At 52.2% G+C, this 17,822-nt stretch overlaps 3 protein-coding genes across 5 annotated transcripts; 1 reads left to right on the forward strand and 2 right to left on the reverse strand.

The window, feature by feature from the left end:
• Positions 1 to 114: 114 nt before the first annotated feature.
• On the reverse strand, positions 115 to 4,738 carry PIGX (phosphatidylinositol glycan anchor biosynthesis class X). The gene is made up of 6 exons (XM_083848208.1): positions 4,646 to 4,738; positions 4,491 to 4,554; positions 4,107 to 4,248; positions 2,564 to 2,777; positions 1,380 to 1,480; positions 115 to 312 (listed from the first exon to the last, which is right to left on the reverse strand). The coding sequence occupies exons 1-6, from the start codon at positions 4,689 to 4,691 to the stop codon at positions 151 to 153; spliced, it is 729 nt and encodes a 242-aa protein (XP_083704334.1). The 5' UTR covers positions 4,692 to 4,738; the 3' UTR covers positions 115 to 150.
• A 78-nt stretch (positions 4,739 to 4,816) lies between these two features.
• Positions 4,817 to 8,539, forward strand: CEP19 (centrosomal protein 19). Of its 2 annotated transcripts, XM_083848209.1 has the most exons (4): positions 4,817 to 5,340; positions 5,429 to 5,504; positions 6,719 to 6,917; positions 7,217 to 8,539. In XM_083848209.1, exons 3-4 carry the CDS (start codon positions 6,788 to 6,790, stop codon positions 7,576 to 7,578), a joined length of 492 nt encoding a protein of 163 aa, XP_083704335.1. In that variant the 5' UTR covers positions 4,817 to 5,340; positions 5,429 to 5,504; positions 6,719 to 6,787; the 3' UTR covers positions 7,579 to 8,539. The 2 variants fall into 2 exon arrangements, with proteins under 2 accessions (XP_083704335.1, XP_083704336.1); XM_083848210.1 differs by having other exon boundaries at positions 4,817 to 5,504.
• Positions 8,540 to 8,671: 132 nt separating this feature from the next.
• NRROS (negative regulator of reactive oxygen species) lies at positions 8,672 to 17,822 on the reverse strand. 2 transcript variants are annotated; one of them, XM_083848204.1, is made up of 3 exons: positions 16,955 to 17,822; positions 14,569 to 14,692; positions 8,672 to 14,317 (listed from the first exon to the last, which is right to left on the reverse strand). In XM_083848204.1, the coding sequence occupies exons 2-3, from the start codon at positions 14,674 to 14,676 to the stop codon at positions 12,356 to 12,358; spliced, it is 2,070 nt and encodes a 689-aa protein (XP_083704330.1). In that variant the 5' UTR covers positions 14,677 to 14,692; positions 16,955 to 17,822; the 3' UTR covers positions 8,672 to 12,355. The 2 variants fall into 2 exon arrangements, with proteins under 2 accessions (XP_083704330.1, XP_083704329.1); XM_083848203.1 differs by lacking the exon at positions 16,955 to 17,822 and adding an exon at positions 15,674 to 16,911.

A 17,822-nucleotide genomic window follows, 5' to 3' on the forward strand; every position in this document is an offset into this window, starting at 1 on the left:
TGTAAGAATTAGGCCGAGAGAACTATAATCTGTTATGGGACCTGCATGAATTACCAAGATATAAATAACAGTAGAGAAGGATTCACTTAGGAACCCAATGTAACACTGAGTTAGTTTTTGCTGCACAGAGCTCAGTCGCTCCTTGTTTCTTTATTCTGAGCAGGTGACTAGGGAGAAGAAGTGTCCGTGCTTGCATACAGCAGCAAGAATCAGACTGGAACAGAACACCGTGGCAAGAAGAGTCACGACGCACACTAAGGCACTATGTTGCTTGAGCCCCACTGGAACCTGAAGAATCAATTCTTCATATGCCTACAAAGAAAAATACATGGATTATACACATTTAACAAGCTGTTTCTTTCTGACTGCAACTTAGAGGACTAGTAAGTAACCAGACCACTATTTAACTAGCCCTTTGCTAAGGCCTGATTTTTTAATCCCAGAAAAAACTGAGATGGAACTTAACGTTTTGATTTACTGCCCTTAGAGAGAGAGCCAGTTACTCTTATTATACAAAGCTCAAAAAGTTTCTGCTACATTTTGAATAGCAGCCATTTATATCCTCCACGGCTTTGTTCTTACTCTAAGCTTGCCAGTGAGGACATGTACATAATACAGCACTGAACAGAGACACTCTCTGAATGAGCATTTTGCAGATCACTGAGAAGCCAGTTTTCTCCATGGGAAACAACTATTTGGCTTCTCTGTGATGCAGAAAGCTCCAAAACATGTAACAGACATCTGCAGATATCTTAAATGTAGGAAAACATGCATGTTACACAACCAACAGATTTGTTATTACACATATTAGTCTTATTTCTGAATCTCTACACTAGCACAACCTTTTTGAGTTTGTAAAGCAGTTGTTGACCACACTAAAGATACAACTTCCCTTAGTTTTGAACACAGAATAAAGAAAACTTCATCTAGACACTTAGCCAATCCAATAAAACAGAAGTGGCCTTTTTTAAAGATCTTACTCCTTCAACTTTTGGTGGTTTACTCCTTCTTCTATTAGATAGGAACAGGGTTCTCCCACTTTGCTAGTCATCTGAAATACCTATACTGCAGAGACTTTTCTTAATTTAGTGCCAATTATATCGTAGGATTACAAGTAAAGTATTAAGGAAAAAAAAAGAAAATGAGGAGAGCAGCCACTGTCAAGAGCATCGAAGAGCACCAAGTGATTGCAGGCATGTCAGAATGGCAGGATGACACCCATTAAAACCAGGTCAGAAAGGAAGAAGGGAGCCTCTGTAAGAATTCACACAACAAGGCTTTTATCAGTTAGGTCCTGTGCTCTGGAAGTTGCTCATCGCAGAAAGAGGCAGCAACTGTCAAACAAGAACCAAGAATTTCCTTCAGAAATATGAACTCACAGGTTTGTGTGTTGTGCTGTACCACTGACAGGGGTAGTCCCTTTTCCCTGAGCAGGGAGCTTCCACTTCAGCAGGCTTCCAACTCTCCGTTGACAGGTGATCTACATAAGACAGATACAGCGGATACCTATGGAAGAATCTCACCCCATGTGATATCTTGGGCCTTCTGTCCTTAATGGGGAAAAGAATTCACCTTTGGCCTGCGCACCCCTCAACTCTAGCCACGCAGTTACGATTTCTCTTCCCCAAAACCATGGAAGACATTCTTCCTTTTCTCCCAGCTGACCTCCTGTTGACGCATGCAAGAACTCCCCTCCAATACTTTAAATGCTTTTATATTAATAATAAATATTTTTCCTGCTTATCAATATTAAACATGGCAGAAAAATTAGAAATATTTCACACTCCTTTTATCTGACCAGGCAGTCTTTCCTGCCCCTAAGTTTATCCCAGAAAATCATTGCTCAAATAACACCTAGAATAAGATAAAGGAGCTGAGAATCAGTGGCACATTTGATGTGGGGGCTAGCAAGAACAATTTCATGAGAAATTAGTACAATTTTTAGCAAAAACACAGAATGCCAATGTTCACATAAAATATTCACTGTCAGTGGACACCAGGTTCTTGTTTTAGAGGAATGTGGGAACCACAACCATCAGGAAAAGTGTTTGCTATCTTTTCTCCCCTATTTAAACACAGGAAGAAAAGCTTGGAAACCTTTAGAATACTTTGGTCGCTCTAAGTACCTGACAGCGAATAATTTTAAATACACACTGCACAGCCCCAGCTGCCACAAGAACGCTGTGAAAACGTGGTCTGAGCAGCTGATCTTTAACAAACCAGGGCCTGCAGGGGATGTGACAAATAGACCAACTGCCAGCGCTTACAGGCAAGAGAGCCCATCCCTACAGTACAAGGGTTTGATGGCAGTAGCACAACTCCAAGCAGTCTGTTAACAATCAGTCTGCCTTTGGTCAGGCAGCAGTGTCCATCCTAATGCACAGCACATGCTAAGAGGAAGACAACGTGGCCTTTATCAGGGCTGCTATCCTCCCCTCGTGTTCATGTGACTCCTCCACTCCAGGCGGAGGAAATTCCACCTCCAGAAGACAGGTATAGATCCAGATTCTGTACTGCTCACAGCTCCTCTCTCCCCAAAAAGGGTACACAAAGAGCATCTCACCATCGCAGCAACAAACCAGTACTTCTGGACTCTTCAGAGCAACCAGTGCTTCCTCCCCGTCCCCTGCTGGCCGGTGGTACCGCACATGCACGGGCAAAGCACCTCTGAAACAGCGCAAACAGCGAGGGTCGCGTTCCAGGTACAGGAGAACCACAAGGCCTGTGGCCAAGTACTCAGGAGCCTCCACATCAACGACGTCAGGAATTAACACCGCCTGCAAGTAAACAAAGATCCAGATGTGGTCGCAACCAGAATCAGCACAGGAGAGAGAGACGGGGAAAAAAAAAGGTATGAATATTTCATGCATGATTATGGGACTTAAGTGCTCACAGTCTGCTGCGGTAACCTAACGAAGCATCAGAAGGGGAAAAAAAAGTTTAACTCCTGCTGCATTAACATGCTGGTCTTCAGAGCACCAAGGAAACTCTACTGTTGGAGTTTATTCTGTGTGTAGGGAAGGGTTTCACATTTGCTTACTTTGGACCCCCACAGCTGTCTATAATAGCTACTCAGAAAATCTTTAAGTATCTCTCTGATACTTACCTTCAGCTGTAAAACTTAGGTACCCTCCCAGAAGATGCCCAGCACCAAGATGGCATTGGAAAGTGATTGTCTCCTCCTATTAGACATGGCAGATTACTACAATGCAATTCTAGTGGAAACCTTTTTCCTTTTCCTATTTTCTAACACTGGGCCCAACTTCTTGGTTAGTAGGATCAGGTTGGAAGTTCTGTCCTTAAGCTGTTCCAAAACAGCTTTTCAACTCACTCTCCAATAAGTCATTCTTACCCATGGAAAGTTTGCAACACAACCTTTCTGATAGCCTGATAGTAACTGAAGAGGCGCTAATTAGTAACACCAATTAGCAAGGCTGTTATTGCGCTTGCAAGCATTCCAACAGAAGCTGCTCAGTGGCGTTGCCTCTGTTTTAACTGAATTAAGCACCTAAGGAGATTACTATAAAGCCACAGCCTTAGTACATGTCTCTCTATCCAATACGTGAAGCTTGTTTTGGAAGGTAAGAAGGAAAGCTGTGATGAAACGAAGCGGTGAGACTCCTCAGTCCGGATCCACTTGAAGCACGCCGGGGAAGCCATTGCTTTGCACTTTTTAAGACCTCGACACAGAGTCTTGGCAGGAAGACCAAACAGCCCAGTAGAACATGCTCCCTGCCTGTTCCCACCCTGCTCCTGTATTGCTGGGGTTAATCTTCCTTCTTTTCAGTCTGAATAGCGTTTACCCCAGTTACTTATCTGAGGCTAAGCAGAGCTGACAGGCATGCCTACGTGTAGAAACATCAGCAGCACGTTACACAAAACGTGCCCTGTGCCAGGTGGTGCTGGTAAGACAGCGATGCAATGAGAAGTCACAAACATCACTGTGCAGCAGCTTTCAGGAAAGGGAACGAATCACCTTGGTCCAAGGAGCCAGATGACGACCAGAGTGTGCAGCTTCCTGAGCAAGGCATCCTTCAGCTGCCGGCAAAGCACGTGAACGTCCTTACCTGAGAGGCTGCAAGCGGCCAGACCTTCTGGGTCGTTACCTTCGTTAAGTTGTGCTGCTGTAGCGATGCCAGCTCGTAGGGATCCACGTAGATTCCTGGCGGCAGATGAGTTCTAGCAACCACCGAGCATCCTGCAGCCCACTCTCCGGTCTCCCCAAGGTCTACCTTCACCAGCAGGTCCCTTAAACCAAGGCACAGAAGCAACACGCTTACACTCACGTTTCACCAGGCGGCACACCCACCGGGAGACACGCAGGGAGGCAAGGTGCGGCTCTTGCGTGTTCCGCACCACAAACTCCGGTTCGCCCAGAGCCATCCCGTCCTCACCAGCCAGGAGCCTGCGGTTCCGGTAGCTCACCCTAACCGCGTCCCCAGACCCCAAACCCGAGCACCGCGCCCCCCAGACCCCAAACCCGGCCCCACCTGTGGAACCCCTCCTGCTGCAGCTCCTGCGTGACGGCGGCTCCCCGGCCGGCAGCCTGCACCTCTGGGGAACACCACAGCGCGGGTGAGCGCCGGCACAGCGCCGCCCGTCCCTACCGCGGGGACGCGCCGCGCCCGGTGACCGAGGCACTCACGGAGGGCGCAGAGCAGCGCCGCCAGCCCGGGGCTCAGCCCCGCCATGCCGAGCCTTCTCCTCACGGCCCCGCCGCCCCGCCCCGCGGCCGGGCCCCAGCGCCGCACTGCGCCCCCCCGCGCGGCGGAGGCCGCGGCGGCCATTTTGTGGCGCGGGGCGCCTGCGGCCGGCAGGGCCTGGGCACGGGCACCCGGCCCTGAGGTGTTGCCACGGCAACGCGGGGGGCCCGGGCCGCCGGCTGCGGGAGGGACCGGGACCGGGACCGGGGCCGGGAGCGGCGAAACCGGGCCCAGCGCTGGCCGGGGAAGGCCGGGCCTCCGTAAGGGGCTCGGTTCGGGCCTCCTGCGGGCGCCGGGAGCGCTGCCGCGGTCCCTGTAGGCAGGGAATGCCGTGTCCCTCCTCACCGCACCCCGGTGGCTTGTGCTCCTGTTTGTCGTTCTCCCCTAGGGATGTCTCTGCCGTGATTGCTGCTTATACTTTACAAAGGAATTTCGGTTGCTGGAGGCGTCGCTTCTCGTTTTAAGATACGGAAAGGGACTCTTAACTGAATTCTGCCTTTTTTTTTTTTTTTTAGCTATTTTTGTTTTAAAGTAGAGCCACCGTTGTTAATTTTCAGTATTGAGGAATATTACTGCGAATTTGAACTGTTTACTCTGTGTTTTTAACAAAGAAGATTTCTTTCACCTCAACTTCAATGTAACTTTTAAAGATTACTACTTTTTCTTGATTTGGAGGCATATTTTTAGTTTTGTTTTTTATAATTCCATGCTTTGCCTTCCTGCAGGCTGTAGCGCAGTCAGAGACAGAGACAACCTGGATGTTTGGCATGTTTTCACTTAAAACCAAAAGGAAAGCAATGCGTAAGTGTACTGAGCTGGGAAGGAGATCTGCAGCAGCATTCCGGGGTCTTTCGGTTTCCTCTCATATTCCATCGAACTTGAAAGAGCGGGGTCAGAGCTAAAGGAGAAGCAGACACCAAGGAGTTCTCGAGCATTTTGTGTGTGGACAAATATTATCAGGCAGAAAAAGAGAAGTTGTCACTATTAGCCAGGTTAACGTTCCTTTCCCCAGTTGCCAGACAAAATGCTTCAGAGAAGAGCAAGAAGGATAATTATGGATGAGCTTTCTAACCTCGTTCATTTCATAGCTGACCTATGCGCTGAGATACTTGAGGGTTTCACAGTCCTTACTTAAAAATGAGCTTCTAGCACATACAGTCTGGCCTTGCCACCTATATAAATACAGCTATAGATTTAGCGAGTCAGTCAGCTCTTCCACCCCATCCACCTCCTTCTCTACCTTTTATGTATGGCAAAAGTTCCCTGTTCCTCCCCACACAACAGCTTAGTATTTTCAAACCTTAATAAATCGTTGACCTTCATGATCATTACATAGCTTAAACTCTACCAACCATAATGCCCTACATCCAAAGCATTTCTGCTTGTCACTCTTCTCAGTTTCCTTAGTGGTCTACTTTAGCTAAACAAGCGGATGTCATCTCTCTTTAAAAGCAATGTCAAATTTTCATTGATTCCTAAAAAGGAATCTAATCATAGTTGTTCATTTTGAATCTCCTCTCTCCTTATCCCATCCATCATTAGTCATAGATATGCTGCTGTACTGAGATCACTCTGAAACCATAAGAAACCTTCACAAAAAAACAGACTTGCTGCCCCTCTTCTTATAATGTTTTTTTTTTTTAAAGGAATTCCAGTGTTAGATACGTCAACTGTATGCGTGCAGGCTTCTCCCTTACCTTACGAAATGTGCTTTAGGTATCATTTGACTGTGCAGTTCTTTACTTAGCTGTGGACAAAGAATTTAACTTGTGTGTGATACATAATCCAGATTCAAAAGCCAAGAGGTGACAAAGGTGTAAATGAACCCTCGAGAGTCATTCTGCTCCCCATGCCCAGCTCAAATTGTACATAGGGATGTGTTCAAGTCCCCACAGAGTTAGGGAGACTTGCACTGTGGTGCACATTGTTACTGAATGTGGGTTACTCTAATCCTGATAAAAGACAACGACCAAGAGCCACTCACGCTTTCTTTCCCTTTTGTTCCTGTTTTTCAGTGAGCGCTGAAGTTGCTGAGGACTCTTCCAATAAAACCGAGCACACTTCAGCTGTCAGCAAGAACTGCAATGGCTTGCGTTGCGAAGAAGTGCGGCATTCGCTTTAAGCCTCCGTCCGTTATCCTGATCTATGAAGAAAAGGACAAGGAAAAGACTCGCCAGCGCATCATGCCTGTCAGGAATTTCTCCAAGTTCTCAGGTGCGGTGTGTTTGCTTGCAGCATCCCCCCAGTCCCCTCCACACACAGAGGAGGAGCAGCTGGTCAGTAACACCATTTTTAGTCACTGCTGGGTAGCTGTGCACCAGCAGGCAGGGAGTGCACAGTGGGCAGGTTTGGGGTAATGCTCCCTCTCCTGGGAAGCCCAGGGCAGCATCTTAATCTGAGTAGTGGAGCTGCTTAACCTGGAGGTCTCACTTGTGAGGGCTCGGGGTGGAGGATCTCTTTGTATGAGGAGATTTGTTTGCCCCTGTAATTCTTCAGGGTGGTTTTCTCTTCAGACTGCAGCATAGCTGCAGAGCAGCTGAAGAATAACCCTCGGCACAAGGCTTACCTAGAAGGAGTCTCGCTACGTCAGCTGGAGAAGTTACACAGCTTGCTGAAAGGTCATCTGAGAGGAGAGAGTCTGGCTGAGAGCCTGGAAAAGGTTCAGCGGGAAGAGACCATCGACCCAGAAGAGGATATGAACAAACTGGATGACAAGGAGCTAGCCAAAAGGAAGAGCATCATGGATGAGCTCTTTGAGAAGAATAGGAAGAAGAAGGATGACCCAGATTTTGTCTACGATGTGGAGGTTGAGTTTCCACAGGATGAGCAGCTGGAGTCCTGTGGCTGGGATGTGGAGTCAGGGGAAGAAGTCTGATTCCAGACAAAGATGACCTGGGTGGGCAGAGACAAATCCCATATGCCTGGCAGAGAGAACGGTGTCATCCTAATTACTCTGCTGCATCCTCTTCAGTTCATCTAGTTGATGAACTGAATTACATTGGCCATGGAGGATCGGAGGCCTAAGGTATTGCAGCGGTTTCAGGTTTAAATAAGCTTTAAGAAATGGAAATGGGACAGCTGAACTTGTTGGGTGTTTTTAATCTTTTCCTATGTAAGAGTGCCTACAATAATTTAAAATTATTTCTCTCTCATGTGTTTACATTTCAGTCAGCTTTGGCTGAGAACCTCACCAACTTGCCTTGCTGTGATTTCTGTTCAGCTTCATTTGAAAATGAAGTGTTAAATATTTATATCTTGGAAGCAACGTTAAAGCCTTATTGTATGCATATGGTATTTATTGCTACTTGTTGTAATGTTAAATGTGTACTGGTCTATTTGCTGGATGAATCACCGCTGCAATGAGCATATTACTCTAATGTTCCCTAAGCAATGCTTAAATTTGCAGCTTCAGGTTACACAACTATAAATCCTTATTTTTAAGAAATGGTATATTTAGAGAATAAGTTGTTCTTGAAAGTACTCTGAAAAGGCAGTGGTTTCAAACTGATGAAGTGGGGCCTTTTCCTTCCTTATGCTGCTAGAGATAATGCTCTTTCAGTAAATGCTCAGTTCTAGGAAAGTGTGCTTACACTATTTGAAAAAAAGTAGTATGGTAGAAAGTCATAGAGTCTAGGGGTGGTGTTAGAGTAAAACAAAACTTTTACCACCGCTGCATCATCAGACTACAGTTCCCAGCTTGCTTTAAATAGCACCAGGGAAGAAACTGACGTGGCAAGTAAGCAAAACTACAGCAAAAACTCCTCCAAGTAGCATTTCAGTGATCACTGAGAAGTTTCTCTCTGCAAATAAATAAATATTCTAACTATCCCACTGAAGTTCTAGTCCTGTTGCCTACCTCACTGGTTTGTACTCTTCAAGACACGCTCTCTTGTAAGAACTATGTTTAGGATTCTTCAGAAAATGATGAAATGATACACGCTGAAATGATAGAGTCAGTTCTGTGAAAAATCTTGCCTTCAGCAAGTCCTCTTCTGCACACCGGGCGTCCTGCTGCAGGCGAGCAGCTGGAGAGGAGAGCAAACTGACTTCTGTCCTACGTGCTGAGAAGAAGCCTGGGTCCTGGTTGATACTTCCATTGCTCACAGGCACTCGCGGTGCCAGCCGTGGTTTCCCAAGCATTGCACAAACCTTCTCCTGGCTCCTTACCTCATTGTTAGTCATCATTCCCTGTCTGCTGCCTTGTCCAAGGCACCCCTCCGGTAGAGCCTCTTCCTGCGCAGCTCCTGGGACTCCAGTGGCAAAGCCAAGGCTTTTAACACTTCTGTTTGCTCCAGAAAGCCCCCACAGAGCCAGAGCAGGAGCCCTTGCTCTCCTGCAGCAGCAAAATCAGCCAGAGAACCCCAAATCAACCACATGTGAGCAAAGCTGCAGAAGCTAGCGATTACGGCAACCATTAATCAGCGCAGCCTGCAAAGTGACTTTTTTCTTGGTGATGATGCAAGAGGAGGAACAAGCCCTGCTTGCCCCAGGCTAATTGCAAAGGTCTGGCAGCTCGAAAAGCCCCATGCTTCTGCTGCCAGCTGACGCTGTCGGATCTGGAAGTGGTTCGGGGGCACAGGGCCTCACCAGGGTGGCTCGCGGGATGGAGCAAGCCATGCAAAGCAGGAGGACACAGGCATCTCCTTCCCTCCAGAGACCACGTGGGTTCCACAGGTGATTTATTGCGCCCTGGGGGAAGGATGCTGAGTGCTGCTTGCTTTTTGCTCTCCAACAGCCTCCAGCCTCTTGCCATAACACTATATTATGCCCAGGTTTGGAGAAACTTATTAAGACTTGCAGATGGGTTTTGACAAAGAACCATTAATAATAACTGAAAACACAGAAATGAGGCTGCGAGAAAAAATACCTTGCTCCTTTTCTTGTGTTTTCCCTGTATGGGGCATCTGGAGCTTAACACTTCCAAAATCATAGCGCAGTCAAGCTTTGCCCAAGCTGAGCACTAAGCAATGGCTGAGGGATTCACGCCAGGAACCGCTCCATCTGCGGCATCGTGATGGTAGGAAGTGGGAGGCGACCAAGATCAGCAAGATCTCCCAGCAGGATGATGTACAGCTATGCAATTAGCTTTCAGTGCAATTAGCATCCAGGAAAATCCCGTGTAAGGCTTCTCATCGCAGCCAGCCCCTGCCCCAGCCAACCATGGCTTTCCCCACAGGGAGGAGACTGATCTTCTCCCACCCTGCATCCTCAAACTGCCCCAGCTTCGTGTCGCCAGCTGGATCAGGAGCTTTTTAAAAGACACAGGGGCAGGAGTGTCATTCAGCGTGGTTTACTCCGCAGAGCATCATACTACAGCCGCCTTCCTACTGAGCGCGGTGATAAGATGGTGGCTGTGCCGAGCAGCAGCCCCCGTTGTACATCAGATAAGGCTCCACGTGTTCTTTTCTGTTTTCAACTCTGCTCTCTCTGACTGCATGCCACTGGTGTAGCAGAGACAATGATCTCCTCTGTGGCCACAGAGCAAGCGGTTCCTTGCTGCAGAGAAAGCCCAGCAGCTTCGGTCTGCTCCTCGGGAAGATCCCAGCCGTCGCTCCCAGGGCACTGCGGATGCGTCACAGCCTCCGTGCTGGGCAGAAGGGCTGCCACAGCACACGGGGTGAAAGATCTGCCCCCGTCCCAAAGCACAGGTGGCACAGGGCATCACAGAAATATTTAAGCATGGTGTTAAGTCTCACCTGTTCTCACTGCAAACCTCCTGCTTTGAAGATTTTGGTAACGCTGTGGCATTAGCTCAGCAGAGGCCACCGTTGGAGGGGGCAGACAGCCTGGGTGCATTATCTCAGTGCTACTGGGGTGCCTGCCCCTGTTGAAACAACTTCCCTTGCTTCCCTCTAAAGAAAAAAAAATAATATATGATCCTCCCCGGATTAGAGCAGCAGAGCGAAATGACGTCTCAGCCTCGCCAAGAGTGCCTTGGAGTTTCCTCCAGGGGTGCGATGGGCCAGCAAAAATACCCGGGATGATGCAAGAACCCAGCTGCAGAGTCTGGCCTGGAGGCATGCTGATGTGACATTTTGTTTCACTGCCTTGTTGGGTCAAGGTGTATTTTTTTTGTTAAATGGGCTGTAGGTTTGCTCATCATTAAATCGCTCTCTTTTTCTCACACACCTCCCACAGCAAGCTCATTTATGTTAATTAAGGCTGCATGGACATTGTGCTTCCACTCCGAGTTTTGTATCTTGAGCAACACTGGCACCTCTCAATGCCTATTTATTAAAACCTCGTTCCTGCACCAGCTTTTCAGGTACATATCACCAAATCCCAGCTACCTCCATGCCTGCTCACCCAACCGATTTTACCTTCCTGCTTGCCCACCCACCCAGAGCACAACATCCTTGCTCAGCTCTGGGAACGCCGGCGGGGAGGCAGCGCCGAAAGCCTTGCTGCAGTTGAGCTGAAGGCACCCACCGCTCCTGTCGCCTACTGATCCGGCTGCTTCCCCTCGGCCAACCCACGCTGACTGCTCCCAATCCCAATGCACACACAACGGGCAGCAGCGGCCACCCAGCTGCCACCCCAGCACGGGGCCGTGCGCCCCGGCACCCTGCCAAAAGGAGAAGCAGCAGCTGCAGTGGAAGGACACATCCACATCCACATCCATCCACCAAGGCTGGAGCCCGTGGGGCTACAGCCGTGAGGGATTCCCCAGCTGGCACCTGATTCAGTTCTGGCTATTTCTGTCTGAAATAGGGCCAGAAAACAGCCGTTTCCTGAGGCGGATTTGACAGTCTTTCCCGAGTCTTTCCAGCATTAAGCTGGCTCCCCTCCTGCAGCATCCCTGCCCGTGGCTCCACGCTGGGGTTTCTGCACCCACGGGTTTTGCTTGCCCCATTTATCACAGGGCACGCCACGACTGGTGCCAGGAAAGATAAACATGATAAAAACAGTACTGGCAGTATAATTTATTCTTGTGTCTTTCGGTCAATATCTTACATCGTAGCAACTTGAGGTTCTTTCCAAGGGGCTCTTTTGACCAGGATCCAAGCAGCAGCACACCAAAATGCCCCGCTGACACCACCTTGTCTCACCGCCATGCTGGGCACTGCCAGCAGCAGTGCCACAACCAGGGCAGCGTGGGATGGGGTTGGGGACTGTTCTGCTTGGGGCACCATCACTGTTTCAATCCTTTTTTTCTTAGTGATATATCCCACAGAGACATGCAGGCTGAAGTTTCAGTGACAAATCCAGCAAGACAGAGCTCTCGCTCTTACTTCTTTCACCTTCTGCACATAGATTTCAACCCTTGCCCTCCAGAACCCACAAATGCAAAATGTTCGCCATGGAAGTTCCCAAGCACCGGGGCGGCTTTGGGGTTTCACAGCTCACACCAGGAGTCAACCAGAGGCTTCAGCAGGGCCAGTGCCATGCAGCCACGTGCCAGGGTGGTGCGTTGGCCCCTGGGCACCTCCTGTGGGCACACGTGGAGGGCAGCTGTGGCAGGGTGAATAAATAAAAGCAACCACCCTAGATGGAGGAAAGCACTTCCCCGCCGGGTGGCCCAGGGGCGAGGACGTGCCCAGAGCAGCAGCGCCAAAACGCTGCTTCTCAGCCTCTCTGTCTCATGGCCAAGGTCTCGCCTACGCTCACCATCCCGAGTGCCACTGGCCCTTTCTCCTCCTCATCCCCATCCATCAGTAAGGGCTGGATGCCCCGCACCGGCTCTTCAACATTTTTAGCAGCTTTTGCTTGAGCATGAGGAAGACCACAGCGAAAGCCACCAGGAGCGTCAGGCAGGTGGGCAGGGCGAGCACCAGGTAGAGGAGGGCCAGGTTGGCCACCTTCCAGCGGCAGGCCCGCAGGACAGTCTCGGGCAGCGCCCGGGCGCTCAGCGTCCTGGAGTCATAGCTGCAGGTCACCTCGCGCCCGTCGGGGACACGCAGCTGCTCCACGCGCTGCAGGGACTCCCACCAGCCCAGCGTGCAGCAGTTGTAGGGGTTGCGGCTGAGGTAGAGCTCCTGCAGGCTCCTCACCAGGGGCGTCCGTGCCACGTCCGTGGGCAGAGCCGGGAGGCAGTTGTCCCGGAGGTCGAGGCTGCGCAGCTTGACCGCACTCAGAGTCCCGGGAAGTGCGGTCAGTGAATTCCCTGACAGGTCCAAGGCCACGAGGCTCTGTAAGGCAGAGAAGTCCACCACAGAGGAGGAGAAGCTGGTGTTCCGGAGGGACAAAACCCGTAGCGTGGCAGCAAGGTCTTGAAGCCACCCCGGGTCCCCAGACAGGGCCTGATGGTTGTCAGAGAGGTCCAGGTGTGTCAGTGATGTCCCTCGGAAGGGCTGGCCGTCCAGTCCCCGCAAACCACAGCCAGCCAAGTAGAGGCGACTCAAGGTCTCGATTCCCCTGATGTCCACACAGGGAGGACTCTCCGCCTCGCTTGCAACAGCCTGCTGGGGACACAGGTCAAGCCGGTTGCGGCTGAGGTCAACTGTAGTGATCTTCCCGGTGTAGGTGAAGACTTCAGCAGGGAGCACCCGCAGCCTGTTGGTGCTGAGGTTGAAGAGCTGCAGGCTGGGCAGGATGGCCCCGGCACCCACCTGCAGCTCCACAAGCTGGTTCTGGCTGAGGTCAAGGTCCGTCAGCACGGCCAAGGGGTCCTCCTCTGACAGGTGGAACGTCTCCAGGCAGTTCTGGTTGAGCTTCAGGTGGGTCAGGGAGGGCATCTTGGCCAGGAAGCCCTCCGGCAGGTACCAGAACTGGTTCTGGCTCATGTCCAGGAGGCGCAGGGAGGAGAGGTTGCTGTAGCAGACCTCGTCCCAGAGGTTGACCGTGGTAATGTTGGTGGAGTTGCCATCAATGATCAGGAACTGCACGGTGACATCTGCGAGGGAAGTGCCGTTGGGGAGACGCTGATAAAAGCTCATCTCATTGTCCTTCAGCAGCAAGGAGTGCAGCTTACTCTGCCGGGGCAGCACAGGGAAAAATAGGAGCCGGTTGTGAGACAGGTCCAGCACCTCCAGTTCAAAGAGATCATCACTTTCAAAGGCCAGAAACCACTCGATAATGTTGTGGCTGACATTGAGCACCTTGAGCTGGGTCAGGCCGAAGTCCACTATGCATGGCATGTAGTTATAAGCTATGTTGAGCCTCTGCAGCTTCTGCAGCCCTTCAAAAGCTTGGTCAATCTCAAAGATGTAGTTTTTCTCCAGGTTCAGCTCCAAAAGCTGCGTCAAGTTGGTGAAGACAGAGGAGTCCAGCCTCATGATAATGTTCCTGGCCACTGACAAGGACTCCAAGGACGGCAGATTCAGGAGCAAAACCGATAACATGTCCTCAGTGAGGCAGTTTCCAGATAGATCAAGTGTCCGCAAGGCTGGCAAAGCAGAAAGAGCAGCTGCTGTCTGCGAGTAGTTGGTGAAGAGGAGGTTGTCTGCCAAGGAGAGCACGTGGAGGCCTTGGCTGCCCAGGAAGGCGCCAGGCTTGATGAGCTTCAGCCGGTTCTTGGACATGCTGAGATGCTTCAGCTGGGAGTACGGGAGCAGAGAGGCATGGCCCAGGACCTGGATAGTGTTGTCATTGAGCAACAGCTCTTCGATATCACCTTGAAGATTTCCTGGGACAGAGCTCAGCCATCTCCCAGTGCAGTCTGCGGTGCTCTGCACCTAAAGCAAGAAGCAGACATGTGACACCTCTTTGAGAAGGAGGAGACGCGGGGGAGATGAGAATTTTGGGGAACAAAGTAGGGATGGAGGTGGTGGCTCCACAGACAGAGCTTCGACATCCCAGTCCAAGCCTTAGCTCCAGTGCTAGGCCAGTATCTGGGAGGCCAGGTCTGGAGGTGCTGAGGTGCCTGGGGTTTGTAGGGCAGGATCAGGAGATCAGAAGGGCAACGATTGTGAGAGCGAGGACTTACATGCTTGCAGCTGCCAGGAGACACCGCCCAGGCTGCGCCCACCCCATTTCCCCATCCCGCTTCCAGCAGGACCAGAAGCAGGGAGAGACCGGGCAGCAGGGCCTCCATCTCAGCAGCGGCTCTCCTGTGGGGACAGAGGTGAGAGGGTCAGAAGCTCATCCCGAAAGGCCCGGCTTTCCCCAGGGGACCCACCGTGGCAGCAGTCGTGCACCCTCCTGCCCTCAGCACTCGCCTGCACTGCCCGGGATGCCCGGAGGTGATGGGCTCCTACCGCAGCAGCGAGCACCATGCCCTGCTCAAATGAGTTGCGTGCTCGGCTGCAACCCTCGAGGAGAGGCTTCCTTGCCTCACAGAGCTCACAGCCCCCCCCCGGTGCCCCAGTGCCCACCAGGGTCACCAACCCCACTGCTACCAGAGCGTGTCCCCTCCAGCACCCATTGCTGCTCGCTGCCACCCCAAGGTGCCTGGGTGCAGCCGGGGAAGCGGCTGCTTTTCAATACGAGGTCCACGGTTGCTAATTTTGTGGAACCGGAGCTGATGGTATTTGCATCTGGGGAAAAGCTGAACCTCAGGCAAATGAGCAGTGAGGTCTCGCCTGGGGCTCGGCGAGCAGCGTTTTCATAACTGCCGGTGTTTGAAGAAGAAATCGGAGGTTATTTTTGGCAGACTGAGAAGCTGGAGCCTCACACCCCAGAGGAAGCACAGGACGCATCCCAGCTCATCTCCTTCCACGGGACAGCCAAAAGCCAATGTGAAATCGGCATTTATTAATCCGGGGTGGGGGCGGGAAGACCCTTCTCTGGGTGAAGTGATTTCTCCAGCCCCTCCAAGCCCTCATCCCCAGCAGCGCCTTTTGCCAGAGCACAGCACAGAGGGACCCCGCGGTGTCCTCACCACAGCACTGCTCCCCAAAACCCCACGGGCTTGGGCTGCAGCTCGGCAGTGGCACCCAAACCCCTCTGAGCCGCTTCCCCCCACCCCAACTCACCCTTTCCCCCCACCGCCACCTCCCTGCAGCTCAGCTTTGGCCTCCCCCAGCATCAGCAGCTCCTTCCCCTCTGCGTCCCCCCGGCGGGGCCGTGGGGTACCAGGGGCAGGTACTCACCGCCTGGGGCGGCACGCGGGGCGTGCAGCAGCGCATCCTGTGCCCAGCGGCCCCTCCACCGCCACACTCGGGGGGCTCTCGGGGGGCCGAGGCTGGGGGTGAGCTGCTGGCTCCCTCTCCCACCCGCTCTCTGGCTCGGCGCTGAGTTAGCCTTTGCGGAAGGAGCTAACGGAAACTGCAGTCACATGGAGGCAGCGAGCGCGGCGAGGCACTTCGCTTACTTGATCTCGGCGCTCGCACCCCAGGTCATGCACTCACAAGCAGCCCGGCAGCAAGGAGGAACCACAGCGTGGGCAGGGAGGGGGGCGCGGGCAGGGCCCCGGGGCTCAGCACGGCCACAGCGCAGAGCCAGGGCCCTTTGGGGTTGGTTGGGTTTGGCTGCAGAGAACAGCCACCGGCTGGGCGGCGCTGCCACAGGCGCTCCCCACATTGTGTCCCTCCAACCCCCTGATAGCCCCGGGCTTCGACACGAGGGCAGGGATGCACTTCCCAGGGGGGAATTGATCCCTTCGGCACCCCTGGGACACCAGCGCCCGGCCTCTTGCAGCACCCAGGTGAGATTTTTGGATGTTGAGCGAACTCCGGGGACGTCCAGCAAAGCCAGCGCCCAGGGTGCAAGTCTGGCCCATCCCAAAGCAGGGGGCTCCCAAGCACCAACACTGATGCAAAAGTCAACGTGAAGGTGGCTCGAGCAGCTCAATCCCAGGGTCCTCACGCACCCCAATTCCCCGCTGAAGTGCGGCCAGTGATGGGGCAGCCTGCTTATGGCAGCACACCACGTATCCCCCCCGAGGGACCGCTGCCTGGCGCACCCCGACCCGCCGGACACCTGTGCCGAGGGGTCCTTAGGCTCCCACAGCCCGTGCGCGTGAGCGGGCAGATACGTTTATTTTTCTTTTTGCCTTCACTTTAAATTTCATTTCTTCTCTGGAAGGACACTCAGCGCTCCCACATCACTGAAAAAAAGCCCTGTGGTTTCATTTCCTGCATTTTCAAGGAAGTTTGAAGCATAAAAATCAAGAAGGAAAAGAGAGAAGCACTCGTGGGCCAAGCGAAGCAGAGCAGATGTCAGAAACTCCACAGCGGGGCAAGATTCCCAGGGTGTTGCTCGAGGTCACATGAAGCGCTGGGACCAGCCAATAACTACAGACCCACTCCTCGTCCCTAAAACCCTGCCACGAGCCCAGCCCACACCAAAAGCACTCACCTGACAGGCAGAAAGGCAGGAGCTGGAAGAGATTCCCCCCAGGGCTGGGAAACCTTAATACCGAGCATCCTCACCTGCGACCATACACCGTTCCCCATTGATCCAGAGGCTCCTGGGAGAACTTTCGATGACATCCACGTAGTGCCACCAGGTCAGGTGGTGCCCCAAGGGTCGAAGCAGCCTCTGCCAGCTCCTTGATGGCCCAGGGAGAGAAAACTGGGTTTTATCCCGCGCTTCATCCCATGTCAGTGAATTTGGCTGGCCGAAGCCGAGCCCCCCACACCTCCCTTTTCGGAAAGCAACCACACACCGGGGCCACTCCCCACAGCCCATCTCCACACACAGGCCCCTAGCAGCACCCTGCTTTTCACACTTTCCCCACATCCTGCAGCCGGGTGGTTCTGAAAATGCCCCAAAGCTGCAGCTTGCCCCCCTCCTCTTCCTCTCAAGCAGCATCACACGCCCCACTGCGAGCTCTCCCGGTAAAGACCAGCTGCACGTTTGGGGATTTTTTTTTTTCTTTTTTACTGGCACAGTAAAGGCACAGGGATTGAGCTGCCAGTCTGACTGACTCTTTATGAAGCTTCAATCCAGCTCAATGGCACGGCTGGGCTAAAATGAAGGAGATTCGGCTTGCAGAGGTGCCCAAGTGTGCCGCAGCAATTTCTGCAGCTGCAGAAAATGATCAGGATCCTCCATAAGGTTTTATACCCAGCCTCCTCCATCCCATCTCCCATCTTTTTCCCTTAACAGACCCTCAGGTTGTGGAGCTCAGATCCTGAGAAAAGGGGCAGCTCCGCCTGGTCGCCTGAGACCACTGCACCCAGTGCCTGGGGGAATGGAGAAACTGCGACAGAAACCAGCAACCCACTGCCTCTGATGCCCAGCAGACACCAGTGTGCCCTTCTTTTTTCCTGCAAGAAATGTGATTTTTTTCCACTG

The sequence above is a fragment of the Anser anser genome (assembly GCF_964211835.1).
Source record: "Anser anser genome assembly, chromosome: 9".
Taxonomy (NCBI): Eukaryota; Metazoa; Chordata; class Aves; order Anseriformes; family Anatidae; genus Anser; species Anser anser.